Source organism: Carassius carassius, chromosome 32 (genome assembly GCF_963082965.1).
Source record: "Carassius carassius chromosome 32, fCarCar2.1, whole genome shotgun sequence".
NCBI lineage: Eukaryota > Metazoa > Chordata > Actinopteri > Cypriniformes > Cyprinidae > Carassius > Carassius carassius.
The window spans coordinates 3,275,738-3,301,200 of NC_081786.1; the positions used below are offsets into that span (position 1 = coordinate 3,275,738).

The following is a 25,463-nucleotide window of genomic DNA, read 5'->3' on the forward strand; positions in this document are numbered from 1 at the left end:
TTTTATGATAAAAACACAACAAAATTCCTAAAACTTAAACAGAAATTAAAATGACAACACAATATAAAAACAAATTATATTTAAATAAAAAGTATAATAGTAAATCAGTAATAGTAAAATAACACTGGCTCATTTAAAATAAGTTTTAATTTTATGTGCATTTTGCACTTCGCAAGTCTTAATTTTGGACCCTGTTGAACATACATTCCTTTCCATACTCTCTCTTTAAATCAAACATATAATATTAAAGCTCTCCAGTGCAGGCGACTTGCAGTCACATTATTGCACAAACTAGCAGTAGCTATTATTTCACAAAGCTGGAGCTGACATGATCTCCTAAAATAGATTTCAAAGGGTCGAGGAGGTTTGCTTATAGTCTCTGAGAATGACGGATGTGTACGTCACGCTCGGCGGTGTGCATAAGATGGACTCGGACATGGGGGAGCTGGAAATGGGGCTGCCCGAGCCGAGCGAATCCCTAAACGGAGAAGGTGGCCTGAGGGCCACAGAGTCCTCCATTGTCATTTTAATCTGCACCAACTCCTCCTCATCGTGGATCTGCGCATTGTCATACATGTAGCCCTGAAGAAGCCCAAACTGGTCGTTTTCAACCTCCTCCAAAGGGGAGGCAGGTTCGTCCGGGTATGCACCCAGTTGCATGGACAAAATCGGATATGGGTGCAATATTTGGGGCTGAAGGGAGGAGATCACCTCGTCGCCCGGCTCGGGCAGGTTTATGATCTCATCCAGATCTGGCATGTTTGAATTGAACTCAAGCACCTCTTGATCTGCAATACAATATTGAGGAAGAACACTGTTTTTTTGTGGCACGTGTTGCTCAGGAGTGTAAAACGTCATATCAGCGCCCGATTTGATCATAGGCTTGCTGACAGGTGACTGCCTGAGAGCCATCAGAGGAGGGCTGCCCGGGGGATTGTATCTGATCGGGTCGCCCTCATCCTCCTCGGCTACATTATACAGAGTCTTGGTGCTTAAATCAGAAAACTCCATGCCGGGGTTATTGAAGGTATTAGTTAGGGGTTTGATGACAGCCGTCTGATTGGATCCAGCTTCCTGCTTCTTCACATGTACAGACAGTCTGTGCCACATGTGTTCCCCTTTCGGAGGATGTCTTGAACCTGGTTCAGACCATGACACAGACTTTCCATTAGAACTATGAACAAAATAAAGACGACTGTTATTTCACAGGAACCGAGAAAGGTGAACACAAGAGCAACATTTCTGGTTCGTGTAAAAAAATTGTGCCATAAATATATACTAAATATTAGTATTCAGATATTTGGCATATGCTTTAAAAAAAGTTTATTTTTACAGATCATTCTAATATGACCAAGATCGTAATCACAGTATACAGTAAGCAATTTACAGTTTACAGTGAGGTCCAAAAGTCAACAACTAACTTGAAAATGTATTTTTTCACATAAACTTGGAAAAACAATTAATTGGGAACAATTCTGATCCTGCACTATGATGACTAATCAAATGTATTTTGAGTACATTTTTGTAATGAGATTTTCTTGTCAGATTGTCTTCCAGCAAACCTCAAGATGCTTTTTGAACATCTCAAATCATCATGATTTTTAATTCCAGTGCTGCTGCCATTAAAGAAATTTTTTTTGGGGGGGAAATTCTGACTTTTTACTCAAACGTTTATATATATATTTCAAGTAATACTGCATAAAAACAAATGCATAATATAACATAAATACATTTAATTTATTAAAATATTACATATTATATTAAAACACAGGAAAATTGAAGCATTTCTATTAGTGCTCTCAAACATTTGGACCACACTTTCTATCCCAAAATATACATTAAAATATTTTTTTCATTTTCTCTTTTCATCTGGAATTTAAGATTCTCGTTATTCATTCGTTATTAAGATTCTCAGCAAAAATTCAGTTTATTCATAACAAATGAATCAGTCTGGCATCAGGGCAGAAACATCTTCCATTATTAACACAGATGACTAATATTATAAACAAATAGTTGCAACTCTACATTTTGACCAGAGCCATTGCAAGACAGCCGATATACATGTACATATATTATGCATTCTATATTATGCAACAATCACAATTGTAAAACAATTAGTCACAAAAATCTTTTACTTGTTTATGACAAGTCTTTCCATCTATTTTTGCTTCTTGCTTTATGTGTCTACTGGTATAAAATTATTGGTATAAAAACTATTATCTACAGACTATCATACCAACCAGTAGTGGAACAAAAACAATTCTTGCTCTTTGCCATTACATACATTTAAAGCTACTATAGTCCTACAGTCTCTCCCAGCCCTGCTGCTCAGACGCCCCGGGTGTGTAGGTTTTAATTGTAGTTGACCTTAATTGAGATGTTAATTGAAGAAGCTCCTCTAAATGGCATGATCTTAAGATCTGGAGGGAAGCTGTATTAACAGGACTGGACCCATGGGCTCTAACGCAACAGGACAGAGAGAGACTGTGCTAACACCGCTTAGCTACTTACTTGGCATTTCCAGACGATTTCTTCTTGCGTTTGAACATGTTTAGCAGGGTGTTGCTCCTACAAGCAATTTTCCCATCACCCACATGCATGCGCACCACGTCTGAGGTGGTGAACGCACTGCGTACGTTCCTCTCGGGCTTGGCGATGATAATGTAAATTTTTGGTGTGAACATGCAGCCGAGAGCCACCGTCACGCTGAGGCTCACAGAGAACGATGTGGTGATGATCTTGTAGTTGGAGCCGAAGTAGATCGGCACAAAGGCCAACCAGATAATACAGGTGGTGTACATGGTGAAGGCGATGTACTTGGCCTCGTTGAAGTTGGCAGGGACGTTGCGAGTTTTAAACGCATAATAGGTGCAGCTGAGAATGAGCAGACCGTTGTATCCCAATGGTGCCACCATGCCCAAATTGCTGGTGTTACATATTAGAAAAACTTCTTGAATGCTGGGGTAGGATTTTATGGGCTCCGGAGGCTCCAAGATGATCAGTGTGACCTCCAAAGTCAGTTGCATGCTGATGAGGATAAAAGCGATCACCACTTGCGCCCAGGCGCTCATGAATCGTGGTTTGCGTGTGCATATTTTCTTCTTGCTGCCGGCTAGAATGCGAGCGATGCGGTTGGTCTTGGTGACGAGAGCCGAGTAGCACATGGAGGCCGAAAGACCCACGAGAAGGCGCTGCAAGTAACACGAGGCTATGGTGGGACGAGCGATGAGAGTGAAGGGACAGATGTAACCCAGGAAGATGCCAGCCAGGATGATGTAGCAAAGTTCACGACTGGAGGACTTGACGACTGGCGTGTCTCGGTACAGTATAAAGATGAAGGTGACGAAACTTGTCACTAGGATGCCCAGACATGAAAAAACGACAGCCGCAATGGATTCAGGATGACTCCACTCCAGGTAGTGCAGGGGAAGGGGCTCACAGACTGAGTAGACAAGACAAAATGATTAGATCATATTTGACTATGAACACAATACATTCAATAATTAATTGTAGTGTTTACTAAGGCAAGCATCCCTATTATTCACACTTAAATTGTGCTATTAATGGTGTGCAAATAATTTTCTAAGCATCAGACTTTTTATCTGGTAGACAATAAACCAAATAAACTCTGTGAGAGTCAGTTGGCACTACTACATTACTATAATATTGAAGGTTAAAATTGACTGATTTGTAACAAAGTAGTCCAACCTGTTCATTAGAAGGGGTGTCCTAATACGTTTGGCAATATACTGTATGTCTATAGTCATAGGGTGTGAGACATTATGAATTAATGCTTCCACCAATAAGCAAACACTCTAAAAGGTAAACAGGAGGTTGAGATCAATGGATGTTGAATATGCATTAAAAATGGTAAAAGCATACACTCTGCATTGCTTCGTGTTTTTGTAGGACTGAGTTTGACCAGCTTGCTTATGCACCAAGTACTAAAGTAGGTTTCCAGCTCACCTAAAAATAAACAGCCCTTCCACTTAGGGACCGGCCGTAAGAAAGAACCATGCCAAAGGAGACTTGAGAGACTGTAGCAGGAGAGAGGAAACCAATGCTTCCTCATTACCAACACCAGTATTCATGAGAGCCAGACACTTTTACCAGTGATAAAACTCAAGTTGAGTTTAAGGACAACAATTTGTAAATAGAAATACATGAATCACAAATTAAATTTGTATTTGTCCCATGCACATGGTTTATTCTTGAGTTATGTTGAATCTGTGCATTGCTGCAGTAGCACAGAATGGAGCTACAGTATACATACAGTATAAAGGACAGAGAAGTAGCCGGTGAAGTAGGGCTGTCACAGGCGATAAGTTGTACGGCGCAAGCAAAAATGATAAATGGCCTTCAGGTGTCACAGAAAACCTTCTGAAAATAGGACAGTGAAGGTCTTTTAAAAAGCCAAATCAGTAATGTAAGAGTTGGAGAATGGGATTCTGCATGGATGTTTGATGACGCATCTATGATGCTTTGATTCAGACACGTGCTTTTTCCTTTGACTTTCCAAAAGCATTAAAGTGATTTAAACTATGTCGAAAAATCATTAACAACTTTTTAACATTTTTTTGAAGAAAACAAATTGTGCTTGTCCATGCAAAAATCACCACTGTAACTCTATCATCATTTAAAAATAATAAGTCTGATGGCTTAGAAAAATATAGCAGCGGCAACACATAATACGCACGTTCTGATTGGTCAGAACGCCTGTCAATCAAGCTCTTTGCAAACGGTCAGTTTAAGGTCATTCTTGTCTGGCATAAATTGTGACACTGAATTGTTAAAGGTTGTAGACCAAGTTATATCTTTGAATATTTAGCTTTACAGAAACATTTCAAATTTAAAATGTTAATTATTTCACACATGCCCCCCCCCAACAACTATGAAATCAAATAGAGATAAAATTGAGACTTTTGCTTCATACTTCTGCTGATTCTAGTAATATCATGTCTCCTCTAGATCTTCAGAAGAGTTCTCAACCTCAAGAAACCAAATTACCAAAACCAACTAAAATGCAAGATTTCAGTATTTTATCAAACACTTCTCTTCAAAGAATGTACATTTTCTGAGCAATATAATACAACAAAATATTACAGGTCTATATATCAAGTATGGTCTCATTTGTGTCTATTGTTATTTCTCCTGTGGGAATATTAGGAGAAACAGCTGTCACAGATGATCCTTCAAACGAAAACCAACCACATTTCGGTTAGCACTACACATTTTCATAGTTTTAATTTATTAAATATTTGGGCTAAAATGATAATGCTTTCAGCTGCTAATAAGAGTGTAGTACTTTCAGCAACAACAACTAAAATTCATCATTTGGCCAGGTCAAGTCTGGGCCTGAAGTTTAAGTACCTTGCAGTTCATTGTCTGGCCACCATCCCAGCTCACAGGCTTTGCAGGTGAACTCATCCTGGACATATTCATTGTCCTTACAGGCCGTACAGATCCAACAGCAGCTCACCTCCCCTTTCCTGATCACCTGTGAAGACACATTATGCACATTTTTTAAGAAGAAATGGATGCAGTGGAAATAAAGTGTACTTTTTTCATTAGAGTTTTTGCTAATAAATATACAAACTAACCTTGATCTCTCCTTTGGAGCAGGGCTCACTGCAGACAGATCGGACCATCTCACTGCGGTTCATCTGGATCATATAATCATCGATACTTAAAACGCCTTCATGCCACGAGCCAACGTTTATATAGTCATAAACGCCAGGCTCCACAAACTGCAGGTTCATAATGTCATACCTTTAAATAAGAGAAGGAAATTAATCTACAATACAACTATTATCGCTCATATTATAGCTCCTAAACCTAATTATTAAACTTCAGCATATAATTCATCCTATCTTGTGACCTTAAATTTTCTTTGGAATGAATAATGCAAAACATTGATTATTGCCACCAAAAGACAGAATTATGGACAGAACAGCCAGAAATGCCTGCAAGTGAGTTTTTTCCAAAGTCAGGCCACTGGACTTATTGGATGCACAGCACACTCCATGGTGGTTTAAAAATTAATGAATTGCTATTTTTGTGTTATTAGTTTAGTGAATAAAACGTAAATTTATGTAGGCCAGTAAGTAAGACTGACCTGCCTGGTAAGTCCCCGTTTTCATCAAACCACACATCTTCTCCAGACACACCAGTAAATGAGGTCTTGAGGAGAAAGTCCAGCAGTTTGCTGCCGTCAATGGGGTCCATGGCGTCACAAAGTCCCACGTGACCCGGACACAAGTGCTGATGCATATCATGAAGACCGTGAGCCATGGCATAGATGGCATTAATGACGAAGCCCATCTTACTGTCCTGGACATAGTTGTCCTCTAGGCTTTCGTAACCTGTGAGAATCAGAAAAGCAAAACGCAATTATAAGAACATCAGTGCAATGCAACCTGAGTGTTTTAGTCAACATGAAACAACATTTGCAACCCATTTTACGTCACTATAGATCTTAACAGCTATTTGACTACTGGTTGATGGCATCCAACAGCCTACATGGCCTAAGTGATGTTAGTCTTTTCATATAGGCAATGTAGTTTTCTTTAGAATAATGTGAACTAATGAATCATTGACAGTAATTACAAAAACATGCATTAAGTGAATTCTGATTTCATGTTGACTGCAGTAAATCATTCAGCAATACCAGCAAATCCTGGAAAAAAGTTCCACATTTTGCAGCTAAAAGGCTTTTACTGAAATGAAAATCACAATGAAAATCTCCACTGTAACAGTTCAGCCATGGTATTTCCAGACCCCATTTGATAGTAATTTTTAAGCATTAGAAAGGGAACAATAGGGTGTCCAAAGACATCATTATTCCTAAGCCACGGGAAACAGGAAAGTAAGTTCTGTCTTTTTCTATTGGACAGTGAATCAAAAGACTGCAGCCTTAAAACAGAAGATCAAACGAAATGCAGTTGCCCTGGCGAGGCAAACCATTTATGTAACCCAACTCAGCATTTAATTAGTAATGGTCATGATGGGGACATTATTATTAATTGAGCAAGGAAATTAACTATTCATCCATGTTCTCATTCTTGCCCATCTCCCTCATGACTCAAAGTAAATGTGGCTGACAATTGAAAAAAAGATTGCTGTGTTAATTCAAAGGAAGGGGCAATGTCAAAGGACACCCTACAGTATCATCTGGTGATCTGTAACAAGCCAGCAGGAAGCAGTATCAGGCACCATAACTGATAAATATGGTGTATTTCAAAGATAAAAAATACATATTCAAAGAAAACGCTCATTGTGATGGCTCTAACATTATATCTGTGAATTAAAGTGCATTGCAACAAGCCAAGAGTGAAAGCTAAAACCTAGGCATGCTTCGCTTGTAAATACCTCATTTTTTGGGATGGGCACAAACCATAATATAACAGTGACAGTTTGAGAAAAACTTGAGAAAAACATGAAATACATGTTTTATTAATACTAGAGGCAGATTGCGAGGATTTCTCTGTGTTTCTAACCCCTTGGCTCTCTATTAGATCATTTATTTCTAAACCAATTTCAAAACTTTTATTTGGTATGTCAAAGTTTTGTTTACATGCAACGTGAAATAATTAGGACTGGAGGCTTCAGTAAGGATATGATACTGTGCTATGTTATCTATTCCCAAATATCATCTCATCACAAAATTAATCTCATCAACAATTCATCAAAATCATTCCAATAATCAGATTGAAAAATCTGAAAAACAAACAATTGATGAACAACATGCCTAGTTTAGTTTAATTTATTTTAGATCCTTAAATATTGATTTTCTTATGAATAAAGAAATAAAGTCACCATATACTTTACTTTACAATGACCTCGTCTACCCTATTTACAATGTGACACCAGATTATAATGTCTGGTCACTGTTATTTTTGTGAAAATTAGCGAGCACCAAATAATTTTTTACCATAGTCACAGTATGACATCAATACAATTAATTTTTCTATTTTTTTCAGTTGTGAATGTTTAGCAGATGCATGGTGTAAGTGGAGCCGAATCTATAGAAATAAGAAGTGTGACCTCTTTATTTCTTCTCTCTGAAGGCTCTGATTCATATTAGCACAAGCATATAAAAATGTTTGGAGCTTAAAAGAGTTCCCCACTGGAACATGCAGCAAAGCCAACTGGCATGATAAATCTAGCTGTTATTGGGATATAAAGTTCAAACTGAAGTGCCCTTACAGATGCTCATTTCTTATTTGGGGGGAAAAAAAACATCCCAATAACTCCATATATTAGAGGTCAACCGATATTCAGTGCTGCATTGTGACCTGAACTTATTAACAAGAGTAAACTCTCTTATCTAATAATGTTTACTAGTGATATTAAAATATATAGTAAAAAGACAGAGTCACACACCATTTATTTTGAAATCATATGGTTGTATTATATCAGTCGACCTCTATCTATATTGCTGGAGTATCTCCACGTTAGCTCTTCAGAAAAATATTCACTTACCATCTTGGAGTTCTAGACAAAGAAATAATAACAGAACAGCAGACTATGACTATTTCTCTGTTTGATTATTTGTAACAGTTTGCATTTTGTGTTTATGTTTGCATTTCCAAAAATTTAAATGAACATTTTGCATAAAGATCACCTCTTGCCTAAAAAACAAACAAATATATTTTTTTAAAGCAAAGCAACTCTGTAAAAATATGGACAAACAACATGAAAATAGCATAAATGTAGATCAGATAATAAAGCATTCTAGTTTAAAAGCATGTAACAAGCTAAAACATAAATATATTGCTTTGTGAAACTAAATGTGGCACTGCAAATGCAGAAAATAAATATAAAGTCAGGTGTCATTTGACCTCATGCTTACTGAGTGTTGACTCAAAACAGTGCTGATGTTAAATATGAACCCAGCCAGATAGAAATGTGCCATAAAAAGAGTAAATTTACCTAGATCGCCTTTTCAGTCACCAGAGATGGTTTCAAAGATACAAAAAGAGCAAAAACACAAATATATGATTTTAAACCTTATAAATGATTTTAACCCTTCTGTTTTGGGAAATAACAGCTTATAGCATGCAAAATGGGTCAATCCTGTTCTGCCGTACATTTTAGGCTGATGATAAACTTTCTTAGCAATGTTGCCTTCAATGGGCAACCAGATGAGACAAGGGCCCACAACTGATCTAAAATATCCAGATAGAAATTTGTTGCCCATTCTCAATGGGAAAGTGCCCAAGCAATGTTGCTTAAAAAGGTGCCCCATGTATCATCAGCCTTAAACTCCGTAATTTGACAAAAACAGGAGAAATTATTATTATTATATATCTTTTTTTTTTTTTTTGCATGACAACTATAGCTACAAAACAAAGAATCCTTCAAATCCACTGCTCACACTTACAAATGTTTGTGCCAGTCCAAAATACCAGTTCATAATCCATAAAAATGCTTCCTCCAGTTAAAAAGTCCACCATCTGTTGTCCTCTCACATCAAAATACACCAACATATTTGTTTAGAACTGTTTTAAACTGTTTTTAATTGTTAACAGTGCTTGATCTGTGCATATTTTTCTCTGGATTTAGTCTGGATGACTTTTTCACTGGAGAAGGCAATAAAGCACTCGTCTTTTAACGCCTTAAAGATGGATTTGCTTTTTCACATCAGTTAATGGAATGGAGTTGTGTGGATTACTTGTTGTGAATTACTGTTTTTTCCCCCCAGCTGTTTGGACTCTTATTCTGACGGCACCCATTCACTGCTGAGAATCCATTAGTGAGCAAGTCATGTAAAGCTAAATTTCTTCAAATCTGTTTTGATGAAAAAACTAACTCATCTATATCTTGCATAGAGTAAATATTTAGCAAATTTTATTTTCTGTATGAAGTTTTTTTATTTTTTTTTATTTTAGAACTTCATAACATTTGCCTGAACAAAGTAACACATTCTTTAAAATTCACCTCTATGTTCACTTATTTGTGATTTTTCATCAAAACTCAGATAATATTTTATCTAATATATTAGGTCATCTATGATGGGGCCATGAAAATGTACTGCATTTTTGGAATGACCCATATACAGCCTTGCTCTCCTCATACCTGAGCAGTTCTTCTTATAATTTGTGTTTTCTTGTGGATGTCCCGGGAGGCGGCACTGGAAACGATGCTGCCAGAATTCAGCAAACCAGGGGTTTCTATTGTTGGTGTTGAGCTGTAACTGCAGGTAATAGTCATCGAAGGATGTGACCTCCTCTGTCTGTAGCTTCATAGTGATGCCACCCACAGCTTCCTGCTCGTAGCCCTCCACGACCTCATCCCTGTCCGCCCAGCCGTCACTGAAGGAAACGGGTCACAAAGTGTCTAATTAGTCACCTAATTACCACCAGCTTCCTCTTCAATCTCTCACCTGCAATGCCTGAATAACACTGATGCTTGAGTGCATTGACCTACTTTAGCACAGGCTGAAAAACAGACTCAGCATGCACAACACTTTGTGTTAGATGGTTCATCATTTGTGATGATGGCTGTCAGTTGATTGATATAATCTTCTCTGATGCTTTTAGCAACACCATTCGAAATAGTTTACAACTGGCTGCCTTTGCACTGAATAAGCTGCTATTTCGGACATGTCAAAAGAGCATGAAAATATTTACATGAACTATATAATAGCAAGATGTAACCCCAGGCTGTTTTTTAGTCCCAGACCATCCCTACTTGAACGTGTGTTGTTTGAGCTTGTAATGAAGGTGTCTTTCTGTGATCATGGCATCATCAGCACCATCTGCCTCTCAGCATCTTCTCGGCAGCATGCCAAAAACTGACTATTATTAGTTGACACTTCATATTTCACAGATGACACTTTATCAAGAGCAGCTGACATGCATTGTGTGTTCTCAAAGTGATTACAGCTAACCAAAGGAATGCCACAATCAAGTGTTGCTTCAACTTTTAGTCAAATTGCTTCAAATTTTAGGTCCCAGGAGTTGATGGGAGTTTTTAATGAAAAAAACAAAAATATTATAGATTTTACTTTTGCGTATCAAACTGACAAATGGCTTTGATGATTTATTGATTGGATTTAACAGATTACACTTTCAATAAAACATTTCCAATTTGATGTAAAAGGTGTTTTTTTTGCATGTTTTGGCCAAATTTTTGTTCCTTGTACAGCTGTGACCAGCAAGCGTCAATGACGTGTGGTGTCTGGAGCACCGTGAATTGAAGCAATGATTCAGTCAAGGGCTTGTCCCTACCAATATCAATTGATGTTAATAGTTTTGATCAAACAGTTGAGTTTTTGTAATTACTGCTATTGGAATTTTGGCTGAATCTGAAATCCTAATATTGATATTACCTGAGAAATTAAGGTAAATATGCTAAAAATGTACATCCTTGAAATGGAGCTTTTCAAAACCCCAAATCAGTTAAATCATTGCATCGCAAAATGATTCACTGTTTTGAAGCACTACAGTCTGATAGCATATCACAAATCAATTTGATTCAGATCGGGAATTCAAAGCGCTTCGGAGCGGGTTCGACTTCAAAGCACTTCAGAACTTCGGAACAGGTTTGTGAATCTTTGATTCAGATTGGGACTTCAGAGCACGTATCACAATTTCTTTTTTTCTTAAAAAAAAAAACAAAAAACAGTAAAACCTTGGTTACTTTTCGTAAGGGATATGTTGCCAGGTTAACAAAAACAGTAATAAATGTACAGCTTAAGAGGACACATAAGATGAATATAGAGATACATTCTGATTGCTTTAGGATTAACAGAGTTTTGGATAGTTTTCCTAAAACAACTCTAAAAAGAAAAAAGAGCGGTAGATTTTAGAGCCAGATATTTGTTTATGTGAAATTTGGCTTGCAGGAAACACAAATTAGTTGACTTTATTTTTCTATATTCTCTTTTGAGTAGTCAAACAATCCAAAGAAAACATATTTAAACCTGCTGCTTTAATGTTGTTAATTTTACATAATCAAAATTGCGTAATTATAGTCTGATGAATATGCTAACATAGAAAAAGCTCTGTTTATGAATTATAAGTATGTTAGCTATGTTAGCTTCCAAAGTTTTGGAAAAGGTATGTTTTCCCCATAATTTGTCATGCAAAACCAAAAAAATACTATTTATAAAAATAAAAATAAAAAACTACTGAAATTAGTCATGAGTAGCTACTTCTTGTGCAACACACAGGCTTGACCTTTGACCTCATTTTTGAACATTTGGAACTTCTGCAATTTTAAATATTTGACATTTGAAAACTCATAGTAGTTTTATAATCTAAATATTTCACAATTCTGATTACAAATGAATACAAATGAGCAATTACATTTTATTAAAATATAATTTACTAAATTCATCTCAAATACATAATATTCAAACAAAATAATTTTAATTGTTACTGTGCGCACACTGTTAAAGGGATAGTTCACCCAAAAATGAAAATTCTGTCACTATTTACTCACCCTCGTGTAATTCAAAACCTTGTTTTCTAAAGATATTTAGAAAATTGCTGGTAATCAAACAGTGGTTCCCACTGACTTACATTTTAGGAAAAGAAATACTATGGAAGTCAATGGGAACCACCAACTGTTTGATTACCAGCAATCTTTAAAATATCTTCTTTCAGCCTGGTGAGACTATTATGTCTTTCAGTTAAGTTACTTTGAATTAGCCTCCTTTAAAACAGTCTCCTTGACCCAGAATAAAGCAGCCTTGTCCAAATGATGTTCCTCTTTTCAGTCCATAGAGACTGCTTTGGCATCAAGACAGAGGTATAAAATACTTTACACCAACAAGAGAGTTTTTAAAAAACTCAAGGCACAGTCATCCATCATTTTAATATCTCATTAATAGAAACCTGCAGCATCAGGAAATCACAATAATTTCTAGCAGAATCCCTCTGATAGATCTGATGCTTTATAAAACGATTAAGGATTATGTTTTAATGCCTCTAAATGCCCCCAGCATCCCCGAAGTGTCACATTTCATTAAATTAAAAATGAATAGTCACCTGCCAATGAGGAGGAATTCTCCGGCTACACCAAGGCGTCTCATGGCCATGAGGAGACCACGAACAGTCATCCCCTCACAGAAACACACCACCACGCGAGCTTTGGGCAGACGCTCTCGCAGTTTCCTCAGCAGACGGTCAAAGTGTCTCTCCCCAGCGTTGCTGTAGATCTTGTCAGAATGTGCGATACACAAACCTTCCTGAGACGCCAGTTCTTTAAAGGCCTCCATCCCGCTCTCACCATAGTTCCCTGAGGAACGACAGCCAACACAAGAGCGTCTAAATCAGAGTCTCTCAGTGCCTCAGTCCAGCTCAGTGTCCATGCAATGAGTTTGGCACTTTAGTCTGATTTAAATTACAAGTGTCACAACTTACCCTAAAAGTCTAACAAAAAAATATATTCTGCCTATTTTTAGACAGTTGTCTATTCGGAATGTAATAACTTGCTCTTTTTCTTTTATGTGTGTAAACTTCCACGTTAACATTGAATCAGATTGTGAACTGGAATGAAGATTTTTCTAAATTTCAGGTATTATCCATTATTATATACATCAGAAAAAGTGTTTCTAGAAACATTAGATGATATTAATCCTCAATGTTTGAAATGACTCTTATGTTTGTCACTGGTGTATATGACATTGGACTGATGATGACACAGATATTTGTTTCATTGAATGATTTGAGAGCTCAGGTTGTGATCCTGATTGTGCTTTCGAATGCTGTTGAGAAGATTAGATTACTGTGTTACTTTTTAATCACAGATGGGGTTGTATTTGGAATAATGTGACAGGATATGAGACCAACATCAATCTCTTGATAATGATATGGTGATTAAAAGACACTCAGCATACATAATGATTGTCTGACCTTGTAGAGGAATTTTAAGTGATATTTGGATTCAAGTACTGTAACCTCTGGTTCTTCTGGTCTGATTTCATTTTACCGTCCCAAACAGGCATATTTATGTTATTTTAAATGCAATTTGGGCTATTTTTGAAAGTCAGACTGAAGCATGGGGTGATCATGTAGAAAATCAAAATCAAAAATAAGATTTATTATTTAAATACTGAATTCTCCTGAGAAACAGATCCCAATAATCTCACAAGCATCTCCACAAGAGTTTCAAAGAAATCTTAACATCCTAAACCGTGCTCGGTTTTGCAAAAAAACTATTATAAGTTAAAGACCTCACTACATTTTACATAAAATTATTTTTAGACCAGATGATCTGACATGCAATGCACAATTAATTTTATGGCTCTATGATGAGAACCGAATAATTTGTGTCTGTTTTTCTTTTAAGTCTGTTTTAGGAGAACCATCTGAGATACATGCTGATACTAACTCATATATATAACTCACCCTCGGTGTGAACTGCTGACACATACGTCCAGTTGTAGCGTTTAACGATATCCAGGAGAGCTCTGGCCTGAAGAGTGTCAGAGGGCACGACCCTAAGGAAGTACTTATAGAGGGTTTTATCGCTCAGATCAATGCTTGTAGCCGAGTACGCAATCTGAGGGATGTTGAACAGCTGCAGCAGGTTCTGAACTTGAATGGCCACTGAACTGGATCCAGGTCCAATCACACCAGCGATGGGTTTTTTGGTGGCCGGCGGCTGAGCGGAAGGATTTGCCTCAACGCACCACTTCTGCCCGTCCTTTTCATCACGAATGGAGATAAGCGAGTCTCTTATGAACTCAATACTCTGTTCCAAAGCCACTGATGAGTGCCAGCAGGAGTCCCTGATCTCACAACCCAGAGTGATGTTGGGAAGAAGGTTGGGATCTGCGTTGATTCTATCTAGTGTATAAAACATCGCTTCCACCCTTTGGATCCCGTACTGTTCCCTGACCTCACCACACTTTCTTTCCGCGACCTTCTCTGCTGCAGGTTGATGATGGACAGAAAACAGAGCACCGATGATTATGTCACCATCCATCCTTGCCACGGACCGGGAGGCTGCTCTGGGAACCACTGACCTCTGATGAACATCAGCAGATGAGATGGGACAGGTGCAAAACAATAAGACTGAGAGACACAAAAAAAGGAGGACATTCATTCTCATCATCATCATCATCATCGTCCTCATGGTGTCAGATGTCTTCAGTTAAAATCAGCTCCATCCTACTGGTAAGAGACAAAGATATTTGTTGCATTCCAGTCCAGCCATCATCATCCAAACAGCTTCCCTGCAGAATGAGGATGAGAATAAATCACTTCAGATCACATTCTAGCAGCAGCAGCTACAGATGCGGTAACTCTCATGGTTTGTTCTTTTTTAATTCATGCCAGTATATTAAAGTCTGATGAGCCAGAAATTTACTTATTCAAAGGACAATGACATAATCGTTCATAATGAAACTATATAACCTTATTATTTTTAGATTAATTCTTATACAGACATTTGATATTCACAGACAATACATATGCAAATCATCCTAGATATCTGCTGTGGACTTTTCTGAATCAAACAGAGATTGAAACAACTTACAGAAGTCTCCTTAACATGCTCCATGTGTCCTAGATGAGCTGGTCTGTGCTATGATTCAACTAAAATATAATAGTCAGCATGCAATAACTCCTAACAGGACACTGGTTAAGTGATCTGGCTGATGTATTATATCTGTGTCATGCATTCAATTCTCATTTAATCAGCTCACCTGAAATCACAGCACGTGTCGTCGCATCTCTCTCCTGAGCCGCTGGAACACAAACTGAGCCTCCTGTATTCATCCTCCAACATGAGCGCAGGAACCTCCTCCTTTATCATCACGGCTCACACACCAGACACACAAATGCAGAAGAATATGAGAGAAATATTATACATCACATTTAGCCAAGTATGTGTTATGTGTGCCTTCTTTAAAATTAACAACTAATCTAAAATGCATTTTTTGTTGTCGTTTCAAAATAGTACTTATTGCAATATTATCCACATTCCCCTTCAATTATGAAAATACAGATACACAGATTTCATACAATTGATAATTGCAACAGTTTGTTGAATTATTATTACATATCACATTGTACTTTTTTTAAGATTGTATAAAATAAAATATTTGACAACCTCTTTGACGTTCTCTTTGCTCATATATTCATGCTTTCTAAAAAGATTAACATAGATATAGAACTGAATTATTATCAATGCTTCAAATATCAAGTAATAAATAAAAACCTGATAAGAATATTGAATTGTGGGGCACTTTAGAGTCCATTGCAAAAAGCAGGTGACAGGGCCCTCTGGTGGTGAGATTAACGTACTGCACTTGATTCACACACTTATTTGACCTTGAAATATCACTGATTCTCCATGTCCCACAATTTCACTTGCCATTAATTATTAATAAAACAGCAACATTGCTAGGTAATAAATTTTCAAATGTTTAAAATAAATACCTGACACGATCTGTATCTAACAGATTCTGAATTATGAGTGATGAACATAAACAATCTTTTGTATTTTCAATAAACAAGGTAAAATTCATAATTTGAGAATGAAATATCAGTGCATAATAATGTTGAGCTCAAGATGATCATTGAATGTATTCAAACTCTGCAACCATGAAAGATTCTCAAACTCTCCTGATCATTGAGTCCCACAAAGACTAAATCTGACATGAGTTTGAGCCACTTCTTCAGTTTGACTGTGATTTTGAGAATTAGTGATCAGGAAGAGACATCAGCCTTCCAGATTCAGCATAAGATGAGCTCCACAGCCTTTAACATTTGTAATCAAGTGTGTTTAGAAGATGAGCTCTGACAGACCCTCAGTTACACTCAGAGCAAGCAATTTCTAATTTCTAAGAGCTGTTTCCTGTGAGAAACTACGTAAACCTTCCTCAAGATGGCGTTCAGAGACTCAGAAAAAAGAAAAAAAAAACTCCTGTTGAGCTGCATTCAAATGTCCATAAAAACACAACATGTTTCCATATTAGAACTATTAAATCCATTACAGCTGTTAGTTAATGAGAAAGTTAATGTCAGTGTGTTGTCAACTGTGTGTCTCACAGAAAGCATAAAGACACTGAGGAGCCCCGATCAGGCCCAAATCCAGCATAGAGGGGTTCAGTAAAGGTTGTGTTGAAAGTGTGTGTGTGTGTGTGTGTGTGTGTGTGTGTGTGTGTGTGTGTGTGTGTGTGTGTGTGTGTGTGTGTGTGTGTGTGTGTGTGTGTGTGTGTGTGTGTGTGTGTGTGTGTGTGTGTGGTGTCACTGATACATTCTATTTACCACATTACCAGTATTGATAACATGCATGTTTGCTTAAGCAAGGGATTATAGTGTTATTATTTTTTTCTTAGTGATATAACTGTCGTTTTATAAGTCTAACTTTATAAGTTTATTTTTCTCGCTTTAGACTGGACCGATGTATGGAATACTTCAGTGACTAAATAATAAATGAAATTTACCACAGGCTATAATTTTTTTTTAAAATAGTTGTTATTTTTTAACTGTGCTTCTCATCTGCTACTGTGTGGGTAGCGCAGATTCACCAATAAAAACGCACAGCTCATTAAAACAGCCTGGGTGCTCATATTTCTGAAATCAATATTTCTGTGAAATGCATTAGGTGGCACCATAGACTGTATTCTGTATTTGTAATTTCACCTTTACTGTGTTTAATCAAGTACCATGTAATACCAAACTATTCTGCATTATGTAAAATGTCAGTGGGAATGCAACATCTGTTTGACATCTGTTGAATCTGCCCTACTGTCAAAAACTCACTAGTGTTTTGTGCCATGTATTTGCATGATTGCATGTTCAAATGTCTAATTATTTAATCTCTTTGTTTAATATTATTGGTCACTGAGTTAAAAATCAAATGGTTAATTATTATGAATTGTTAATAAAAACGTTGGTTTTTGATGCAAAAGCCAAATACTAAGGCCAAAACCCAAATTAATAATGAAAAAAGCCTATTCCATCTCTGCCACTATGATGTCACAAAGATATTCTAGAACTAGAATATATGGAACTCCTGAGACTTCAATCTTGAGATGAGAAGACTGCATACATTTACTAAAGACCAAAAGCTGGTAAAAATAGATATATATATATAAAATGGAGAACATCAGTCCCACAGTCTTGAACGTGTTTGATGAAGCACGTTTACTGGGTGAACATACTGACTTGATCATCAGGGCAAATGACAGAGAATTTCAAGTGCACAAGATCATCTTGTGTGGCTGCAGCCCTTATTTTAGGTGAGCAGAAGCATTTAAACTGCAACTGTGTACAAAGTGGCCTACCTAGAAATAATTATAATTATATAGGCCTACATAATTTTCATCAGTTTGCATCATACTGTTAAAACTGTCTAAGATGTCTAATGCATACTGTACATGAATAGAAATTAAATAAGTTTATTGGCAGAACACAGGACATTACTACAGTATTTAGATAAAAATGTTTCTTGAAATTAAATTCTTAATTTTAATGGAATTATAAGAATGTTTATGAGTTTACGCAGCATGTTGAATTCAATATATGACAACAATCTGTTACAAATTAATCAATCTGTGAAATGCCATTCATTGAAACAGCATATATTTTAAAGCAATATGTTTTTCTAGCCTACTTGTGAAAACTGATCTGAAATTAAATTGTAAATAATATATCTCTAAATGTGTGAAACAAAAATACTCATTAATAATGCCTATATTTCTTTTTCAAAATTGTTTGCAGGGTTCTTTTCTCCGCTAATTGGACCAGAATACCGGAACAGTTCTATGATATTCCAGGATTGTCCCGAAACATCATGTCTCTTATTATTCAGTATGCTTACACAGGATCTGTCCTGATGACAGAAGAGATTGTGCTGGAGCTCTTGGTGGCGGCTGATCAGTTCTTAGTCTCAGGTCTTGTAGATGCCTGCTGTCAGTTCCTGGAGTCACGCTTACGTCCGGACAACTGCATTGGCATCCGCATGTTTACAGAGGATTTCCACTCCTGCTCAAAGCTCTGCCATAAAGCAAAGCTCTACATCCTGCAGCACTTTGAGGAGGTTCTGCAAGTATCTGAGGAGTTCCTGGAGCTCTCACTGGAACAGCTCGAGGAGATCATTGATAAGGATGAGCTGAATGTCAAACAGGAGGAGGTGGTTTTTGAAGCCGTGCTCCACTGGATTGATTACGCACCTGAAAGCAGGAGGAAACACATCACCATGCTTCTGCCTAAGGTAAAACAGCAGAGCTATTTTTCAACAGTCTGCATTGTTTTTTTAGTTAAAAAAAACAAACAATGTATGTTTGCTTTGTTTTCAATAACAAATATCTAAAAAGTCTTAAATCAAGATACATTTACTTGAGAAGGACAGTGACTTAAGATGCTATGTCTTGTGTATTAAACAATATAAAATAATAACAAAATTAAGTTAGTTTACCCTTTTTTGTCAATATATGAAATTAGTTTTATTCTTGTTTTCTGTTTAATTTTAGTTTTAGTAATTTTGTTGTGTGTTTTTGTAATTCTTATTAATATATTTTTATAATATATTTAAATTTTTTGTTTGTTTATTTATATAGTTTTTCATTTTCAATTATTTTGTAAATGTTTTATTAATATTTATTGATAGTTTTATTAATTTGATTTTTATTGTTATTTCAGTACATGAAATTAAACTATATGAAATTGCGAATGCATTTGATGTTGCCTTCACAGCTGGGAAAAAAAAAAATATTTTACTTTTTACTTTTAGTTTTTGTTAAATATAACAACCCTGCCAATGGGGTAAGAAAAATAATACTTTTGAAAAAAGTTTTTCTTGAGATATTTTTCTTATTTTAAGCATAAACATGCATAATAATTATATTTTTTTCATAAAACAAGACTTAATATCTTAAATCATTTGTCTTTGTATGTATCTTAATTTTATAAAGTTTAAATATTTATTCTAGAAACAAGACAAAAAATACTGAATAAAATATATTTTGTAATGGTGCAAGCACTTTGAACACCATATCAACTGCCTAGTAACAGCCTTGCAACAATCTAGCAATTCTTTTCACTGTGCTTCAGGTTCGAATGGGATTGATGACATCAGACTACTTCATCAATAATGTAAAGAGCAATGCACTGGTGATGGAGAATGAAGCCTGCATGCCTCTCATCATCAATGCAATGAAGGCTTTGTTTGAATTTGACATGGATTTACATGGACCCATCAGCTTAGAGCTCATACATCAACTGACACGCCCACGTCTGCCCTCTGCGATCCTATTGGCCATCGGAGGATGGAGCAACGGCAATCCCTCCAATGTGATCGAGGCATATGATGCAAAAGCAGACCGCTGGGTCAGTGTGACTCTTGAGGATGAGCGTCCCAGAGCCTATCATGGCACAGCTTACCTGGATGAGTTTGTCTACTGTGTTGGTGGTTATGACAGTGTGGAGTATTTCAACAGTGTGAGAAAACTCAATCTAATCACTCAAATTTGGCATGAGGTGAGCAATGTTGTAGGTCAACCGGTAACTTGAATTTTGCTTCCTTCAAAAAAAAAGTACTGTGGTGAAATGATGGGTATCAGATTGTACTTTGATATGAACCACAGTACTGAATGAAATTGGTTTAAACGATACTTTAAAGAATAACACTGTATTACCATGGTTCATGTCCAAAAAAATGGTAAAACCATGATACATTTTTGTTTCCCAACAATTATTGTAGTTTCAGATATAATATAATATATAAAGTTTTATTCAATTGTATTTCAGAGATACGATTTTTAATTTGTATTTTTGGCATTTTAATTTCAATTTATATATATATATAATTATAATTATTATTATTATTATTAAATGTTCAATTTTACCTACTTTAGTAGATCAATTTAAACTTAATAAAAATAAGAAGTGTTGCTTTGGAAACTATCTAAAAATAAGTTTAAGGGTTAATTTATTTTATAAATAAATGTTTTTTTTTCACCTTCTTTTCCAACTTCCAATCTCTATTTTATTTCATGCACTTTTTTTGTAAGGTTTAAGTTTAAGTTAACTATAATAACCCTGATAATATAATATAATATAATATAATATAATAGTTTGGACCATAACAATCATAATTATCCTCAATGATTCTGTCAAAAAATATTTTTTTTTTAAGCTCATTTATATTTATTTAAAAGTCCATCAAAAATCATGGTAATATCATTGTACTTTATTGCAACTGATTAAAGAGAACAATGAAATAGTGTATTGATATATGCACTGACTTATATGAAAAAAAAAAAACGGTAAAACCATGTTGTTGTAGGTGGCTCCCATGTATGAACGGCGATGCTATGTTAGTGTTGCTGCTCTGGATGGTTTCATTTATGCCATCGGTGGCTTTGATGGACATGGGCGGCTGAAATCAGCAGAACGCTATGATCCTGACACCAACCAGTGGACACTGACCGCATCTATGAACGAACGGAGGAGTGATGCCAGCGCCACATCACTGCACGGCAGGGTAAGAACACGCACCTGTGACCTGTACAACAGAAGGACTACTGAAACATAAGAGTACCTTTAAATAAGAAAGAGAACATTGTATGAAATATACTGAGGGTCGTAAACACTGTTTTTCTGAATCTATAACAGCTGTGTGAAAGGCTTTAGTAACGAACACCATGTGTATTATATTTGGCAGGTTTATATCTGTGGAGGTTTTACTGGGACAGAGTGTCTCTTCTCAGCTGAAAGCTTTAACCCTGACACAAACCAGTGGACTCTCATCGCTCCCATGAGAAGCCGGCGCAGTGGTGTTGGTGTGATCGCTTACGGGGATCTAGTTTATGCTGTGAGTATTAAACACAGGCATCACTGTTATTTTGAAATCATTGACATTCTATTTTAGCTTTGATTCATATTTTGCAATTAATTTTTAAAACATAAAACATTTTATTTTAGTTTATTATTTTAGGCAATTCGTTTTTGTCATTCTTTAATTTTTTTTTGTTATTTAAATATATATTTGTCTAAAGTAGCATATGCTTCTTTATATCATTTTAGAACATAGTTTACGTTTTTTTTTTAAAAATCAGTTGTATTTTTTTGTACATAATTTAAGTACGTTAAACTAAATTGTTTTATGTCAGTATAGTTTTAATAATTTTTATTTCAGTTTTAGTTTATTTTACTACCTCAAGTTAAACTAAATGAAAGTGAGAAATGGTGCATTGCTGAACTATCTGAAATCATTTGTTAAGTATTTTGTTTCAAGAACAATTTTTAAATAGGGTAATAACCCTTCCACACCTACAGAATCATGGAAGCAATCATAGTTTAAAGATTGTTTTGTGTCTATGTAAATGCATGCATGAATATGCATAAAAATTCACAGAATGCATACATTTTTAAAGGTTGGTGGTTTTGATGGTGCCAACCGTTTGCGGACCGCAGAAACCTACAACCCACAGACTAACATCTGGTGTGATATAGCATCCATGTACAATCCACGCAGTAACTTTGGCATTGAGGTGAGTGGACAGTTATGTGTATTTGCTGAAACTATGAAATAACATTACAATAAGTATTTGGTAATTATGAATTCAGGGAATCTATATTGTTCCCATATTGACCAAGTGGAAAGTTGGATCTAAAAAAAAAACTCCAGAAGGCTTAATGGAAATCAGAATGAATCAATATTGCCAAGTTTGTTGGACTATGAAAACATCTTCCTAATTTCAATAGTCAAGAAATTCTACATTGTATATTGTAGGGTTTCACTAAAGTGATTCATCATTTATTCATATTAACGTAAATACTTTGACTGAACATTATTTAATTTCCTTTATACCTTCTTCAAAATCTAGGTAGTTGATGATCAGTTGTTTGCTGTCGGAGGGTTTAATGGACTCAGCACAACGTCTGATGTGGAGTGCTACGATGAGAAGACAAATGAATGGTAACATCCACAAACACTTAATCTCAAATCATTTGACACTGCATGAGCTAATGCCTCTAAATGAGACCTAATTGCACGAAGAAAAAAAAAACATAATATCACTCAATGAAAATGTAGAGTATTTTTCTTTGCATTCTCAGCCTCTGTTTTCCACACAGGTTTGATGCAAATGAAATGGCCATTTTCCGCAGTGCTCTGAGTTGTTGCATAATATCAGGATTGCCTAACATGGCACAGTATGCTGCCCAGCGAGACACAGTCCAGATACAAGACGAGTCTGACAGTGAATGACCTGCTTCCAGCACCATTCGGACCTTTCACAGCACCTGTGATGTCACACATGAATAAATGTGATAAAAAAAAATATTTTGAGTGTTAATCTTCCTGTCAGATATGGTATTGTTCATCAGATTGTAGGTGTGGTAAAATAACCATACTCAGAAAGAGTTGAGACATGTAAAATACCAAAAAAAAATAAAAATAAAAATAAATTGCTAGTAGCTACCAACTAAGCTACCAACACTGCTAGTCAAGAATACAGATTCGATTTCCGAAAGCCTGTGATTATAGTAAAAACTGTTAAAAAAAAAAAAAAAAAAAAAAAAAAAAAAAAAAAAAAAAAATCACTTTCTGACTACAAAAGGTCTTGATTATAGTTTCGAATGCTTACTGAAATTTTTCCAAAAGAGAGAGCAGTGGGAGATGGCGATCTGCAGGTACGAACCGACGGCCACCAACTGCCAAGCCCCAAAATTAAAAAATTCGCAGTTTATGCTCAGTCACCTTTTTGGATTTTTTTTTCTGTAATTTTTTTTTATTTGTTAAGTTAATTTGCTTTGTTTTGTTTACTTCAAAAGTAAAACTATTTTATGTATCTTCAGGTTCAGGATAGGTGAAGTAAAAGGTTCAAATAAACCCCATTTCAGGCTGCTAAGTATAATAAAAACGCTGTCAAATTAACTTTTTTTGCTCTTTTTGACCACAGATGGTCATGATGTAAAACATGACAACAATTTCTGGGGTCAGAATTTTATTGAAAAAGCATTTTTGACATTATTTCAGCTTGGTTACAAATTTAATCTTAAAATAGACACTAGAATGATAAAGAAATAACAGGTTGTGGAAAAAAAAAACAAAAAAAAAAAAAAACCATGCACTTGAGAAAACGAAAAAATAGTTGATCCTCTACACATCTTTGGCCATTTTTTGCTATTTTTGTCTAGGAATAAGGTCAATGTGTTATCAAATGTCAAAAATAACAATTCCAATAAATTCCTGGGGTCAGAATTGTATGGGAAAAGGTGTTCATTTTTTTCTGTATGTTGTTTACTTCTAAATGTTACGCCACTTTCTATATCATTTTTATTTTATTTTTCAGGTACCGGTTGGGTGCAGCAAAGGGTTAAAAAAAAGAACCCTTTGGGAAATTATTTCAGCTTGGTACTTGGCAGATTATGAAAATAGACACTTTAAGGATTTAAAAAAAAAAATCAGGTGGCATAAAAAAGCCGGGGGGTGCATGTGGACCCCTATTTCCATCTTGACTATATGACTTCTGAAAACAATCAAGAGTGCACCAGTTGTTCTGAATAGGTGTGTAACACTAGGCTCAGTCAGGCCAAGTTCAGCTGTGTAGTAATTTATTCATTCATAGATAATTAAAAAACATACATATTATGATACTTGTACGTTTAGCGCCATCTAGTGTTTAGAATATTACAGTGCCTTGTCATTGTTTTGGTTCCGACTGACGTCGCTTCCTGAATTTTAAATATTGCGGATTAAAAAAATAAAAAAAGTTATTTGCTGCTGACAAGAACACATCCCGAAATAAAACAAAAGTACGTTTCGACAGCTGAGGAGGCGTTATAGTCTGAAATCTGCAACGTTTGACTGAATAAATGAAATCCATCGAATCAACTCTGTATAGTTACTGATGTTCCACCAAGTATTTTCAATGGATTTTGCAATAATAATGGTATACACGTATATTTATCAAGTGAGTAGTGTTACGATCCCCTCGGTGTCTAGGGAAAGTAACAAAAAGATAAAGGTAAAGAGGCAACGAAAAGCGAGAACACACTTCAATCCTCTGTCCCAAAATGAAGAGTGTGTGTGAGTGAGTGAGTGAGTGAGAGTGAGAGAGAGAGAGAATTATTAATGTGAGCAAAGGCTCAGGGGAGGGCAGGGCCTAAAATAAAAAATAAAAAGTCCACTAACTAAATTAAGTTAGCAATAGAGCTTTAACTAACCTTAAAGAAAAGGAAAGGAAAATACAGTCAACTTCCCTCACCTCCCCTGCTATACAAAAACAGAGGCAACAAAATACAACAGAAAAAGACAGAGGCACTCTCCCCCTATAGCACACAGACTATTTTAAATCACTTGAGACAAAAGAGCTACAATACCTTTTGCTCAATCACAACCTGGAACATTATCCATTAACAGTCCATGCAGAAACAAAAACTAGCCACTGCTAAACACAACTATTATCTCTGCATGAAAAGCTAGCACAAGGCTCAGTCTGGAACAGAGGTGCAGTGTATCTCCAAGCAGAGTCTGAACTGCCCGGATATCCT

At 36.0% G+C, this 25,463-nt stretch overlaps 2 protein-coding genes and 1 long non-coding RNA gene across 7 annotated transcripts; 1 reads left to right on the plus strand and 2 right to left on the minus strand.

Annotated features, from left to right (window-relative positions):
* Positions 1-15,087, minus strand: LOC132112415 (metabotropic glutamate receptor 1-like). 2 transcript variants are annotated; one of them, XM_059519881.1, is made up of 8 exons: positions 14,358-15,087; positions 12,996-13,245; positions 10,078-10,313; positions 6,116-6,362; positions 5,601-5,769; positions 5,371-5,497; positions 2,512-3,442; positions 1-1,174 (listed from the first exon to the last, which is right to left on the minus strand). In XM_059519881.1, exons 1-8 carry the CDS (start codon positions 15,085-15,087, stop codon positions 349-351), a joined length of 3,516 nt encoding a protein of 1,171 aa, XP_059375864.1. In that variant the 3' UTR covers positions 1-348. The 2 variants fall into 2 exon arrangements, with proteins under 2 accessions (XP_059375864.1, XP_059375865.1); XM_059519882.1 differs by having other exon boundaries at positions 915-1,139.
* Positions 15,009-23,175, plus strand: LOC132112417 (kelch-like protein 10). 2 transcript variants are annotated; one of them, XM_059519884.1, is made up of 8 exons: positions 15,009-15,128; positions 18,684-19,176; positions 20,016-20,441; positions 21,250-21,447; positions 21,628-21,777; positions 22,340-22,456; positions 22,793-22,884; positions 23,043-23,175. In XM_059519884.1, exons 2-8 carry the CDS (start codon positions 18,757-18,759, stop codon positions 23,173-23,175), a joined length of 1,536 nt encoding a protein of 511 aa, XP_059375867.1. In that variant the 5' UTR covers positions 15,009-15,128; positions 18,684-18,756. The 2 variants fall into 2 exon arrangements, with proteins under 2 accessions (XP_059375867.1, XP_059375866.1); XM_059519883.1 differs by lacking the exon at positions 15,009-15,128 and adding an exon at positions 17,985-18,202.
* Positions 21,139-25,428, minus strand: LOC132112418 (uncharacterized). 3 transcript variants are annotated; one of them, XR_009424948.1, is made up of 4 exons: positions 25,293-25,425; positions 25,137-25,185; positions 22,777-23,210; positions 21,139-21,461 (listed from the first exon to the last, which is right to left on the minus strand). It is a non-coding gene; the product is annotated as an uncharacterized LOC132112418 (long non-coding RNA). The 3 variants fall into 3 exon arrangements; XR_009424947.1 differs by lacking the exon at positions 25,137-25,185 and having other exon boundaries at positions 25,293-25,428; XR_009424949.1 differs by lacking the exons at positions 22,777-23,210; positions 25,137-25,185.
* Between the last annotated feature and the right edge of the window lie 35 nt (positions 25,429-25,463).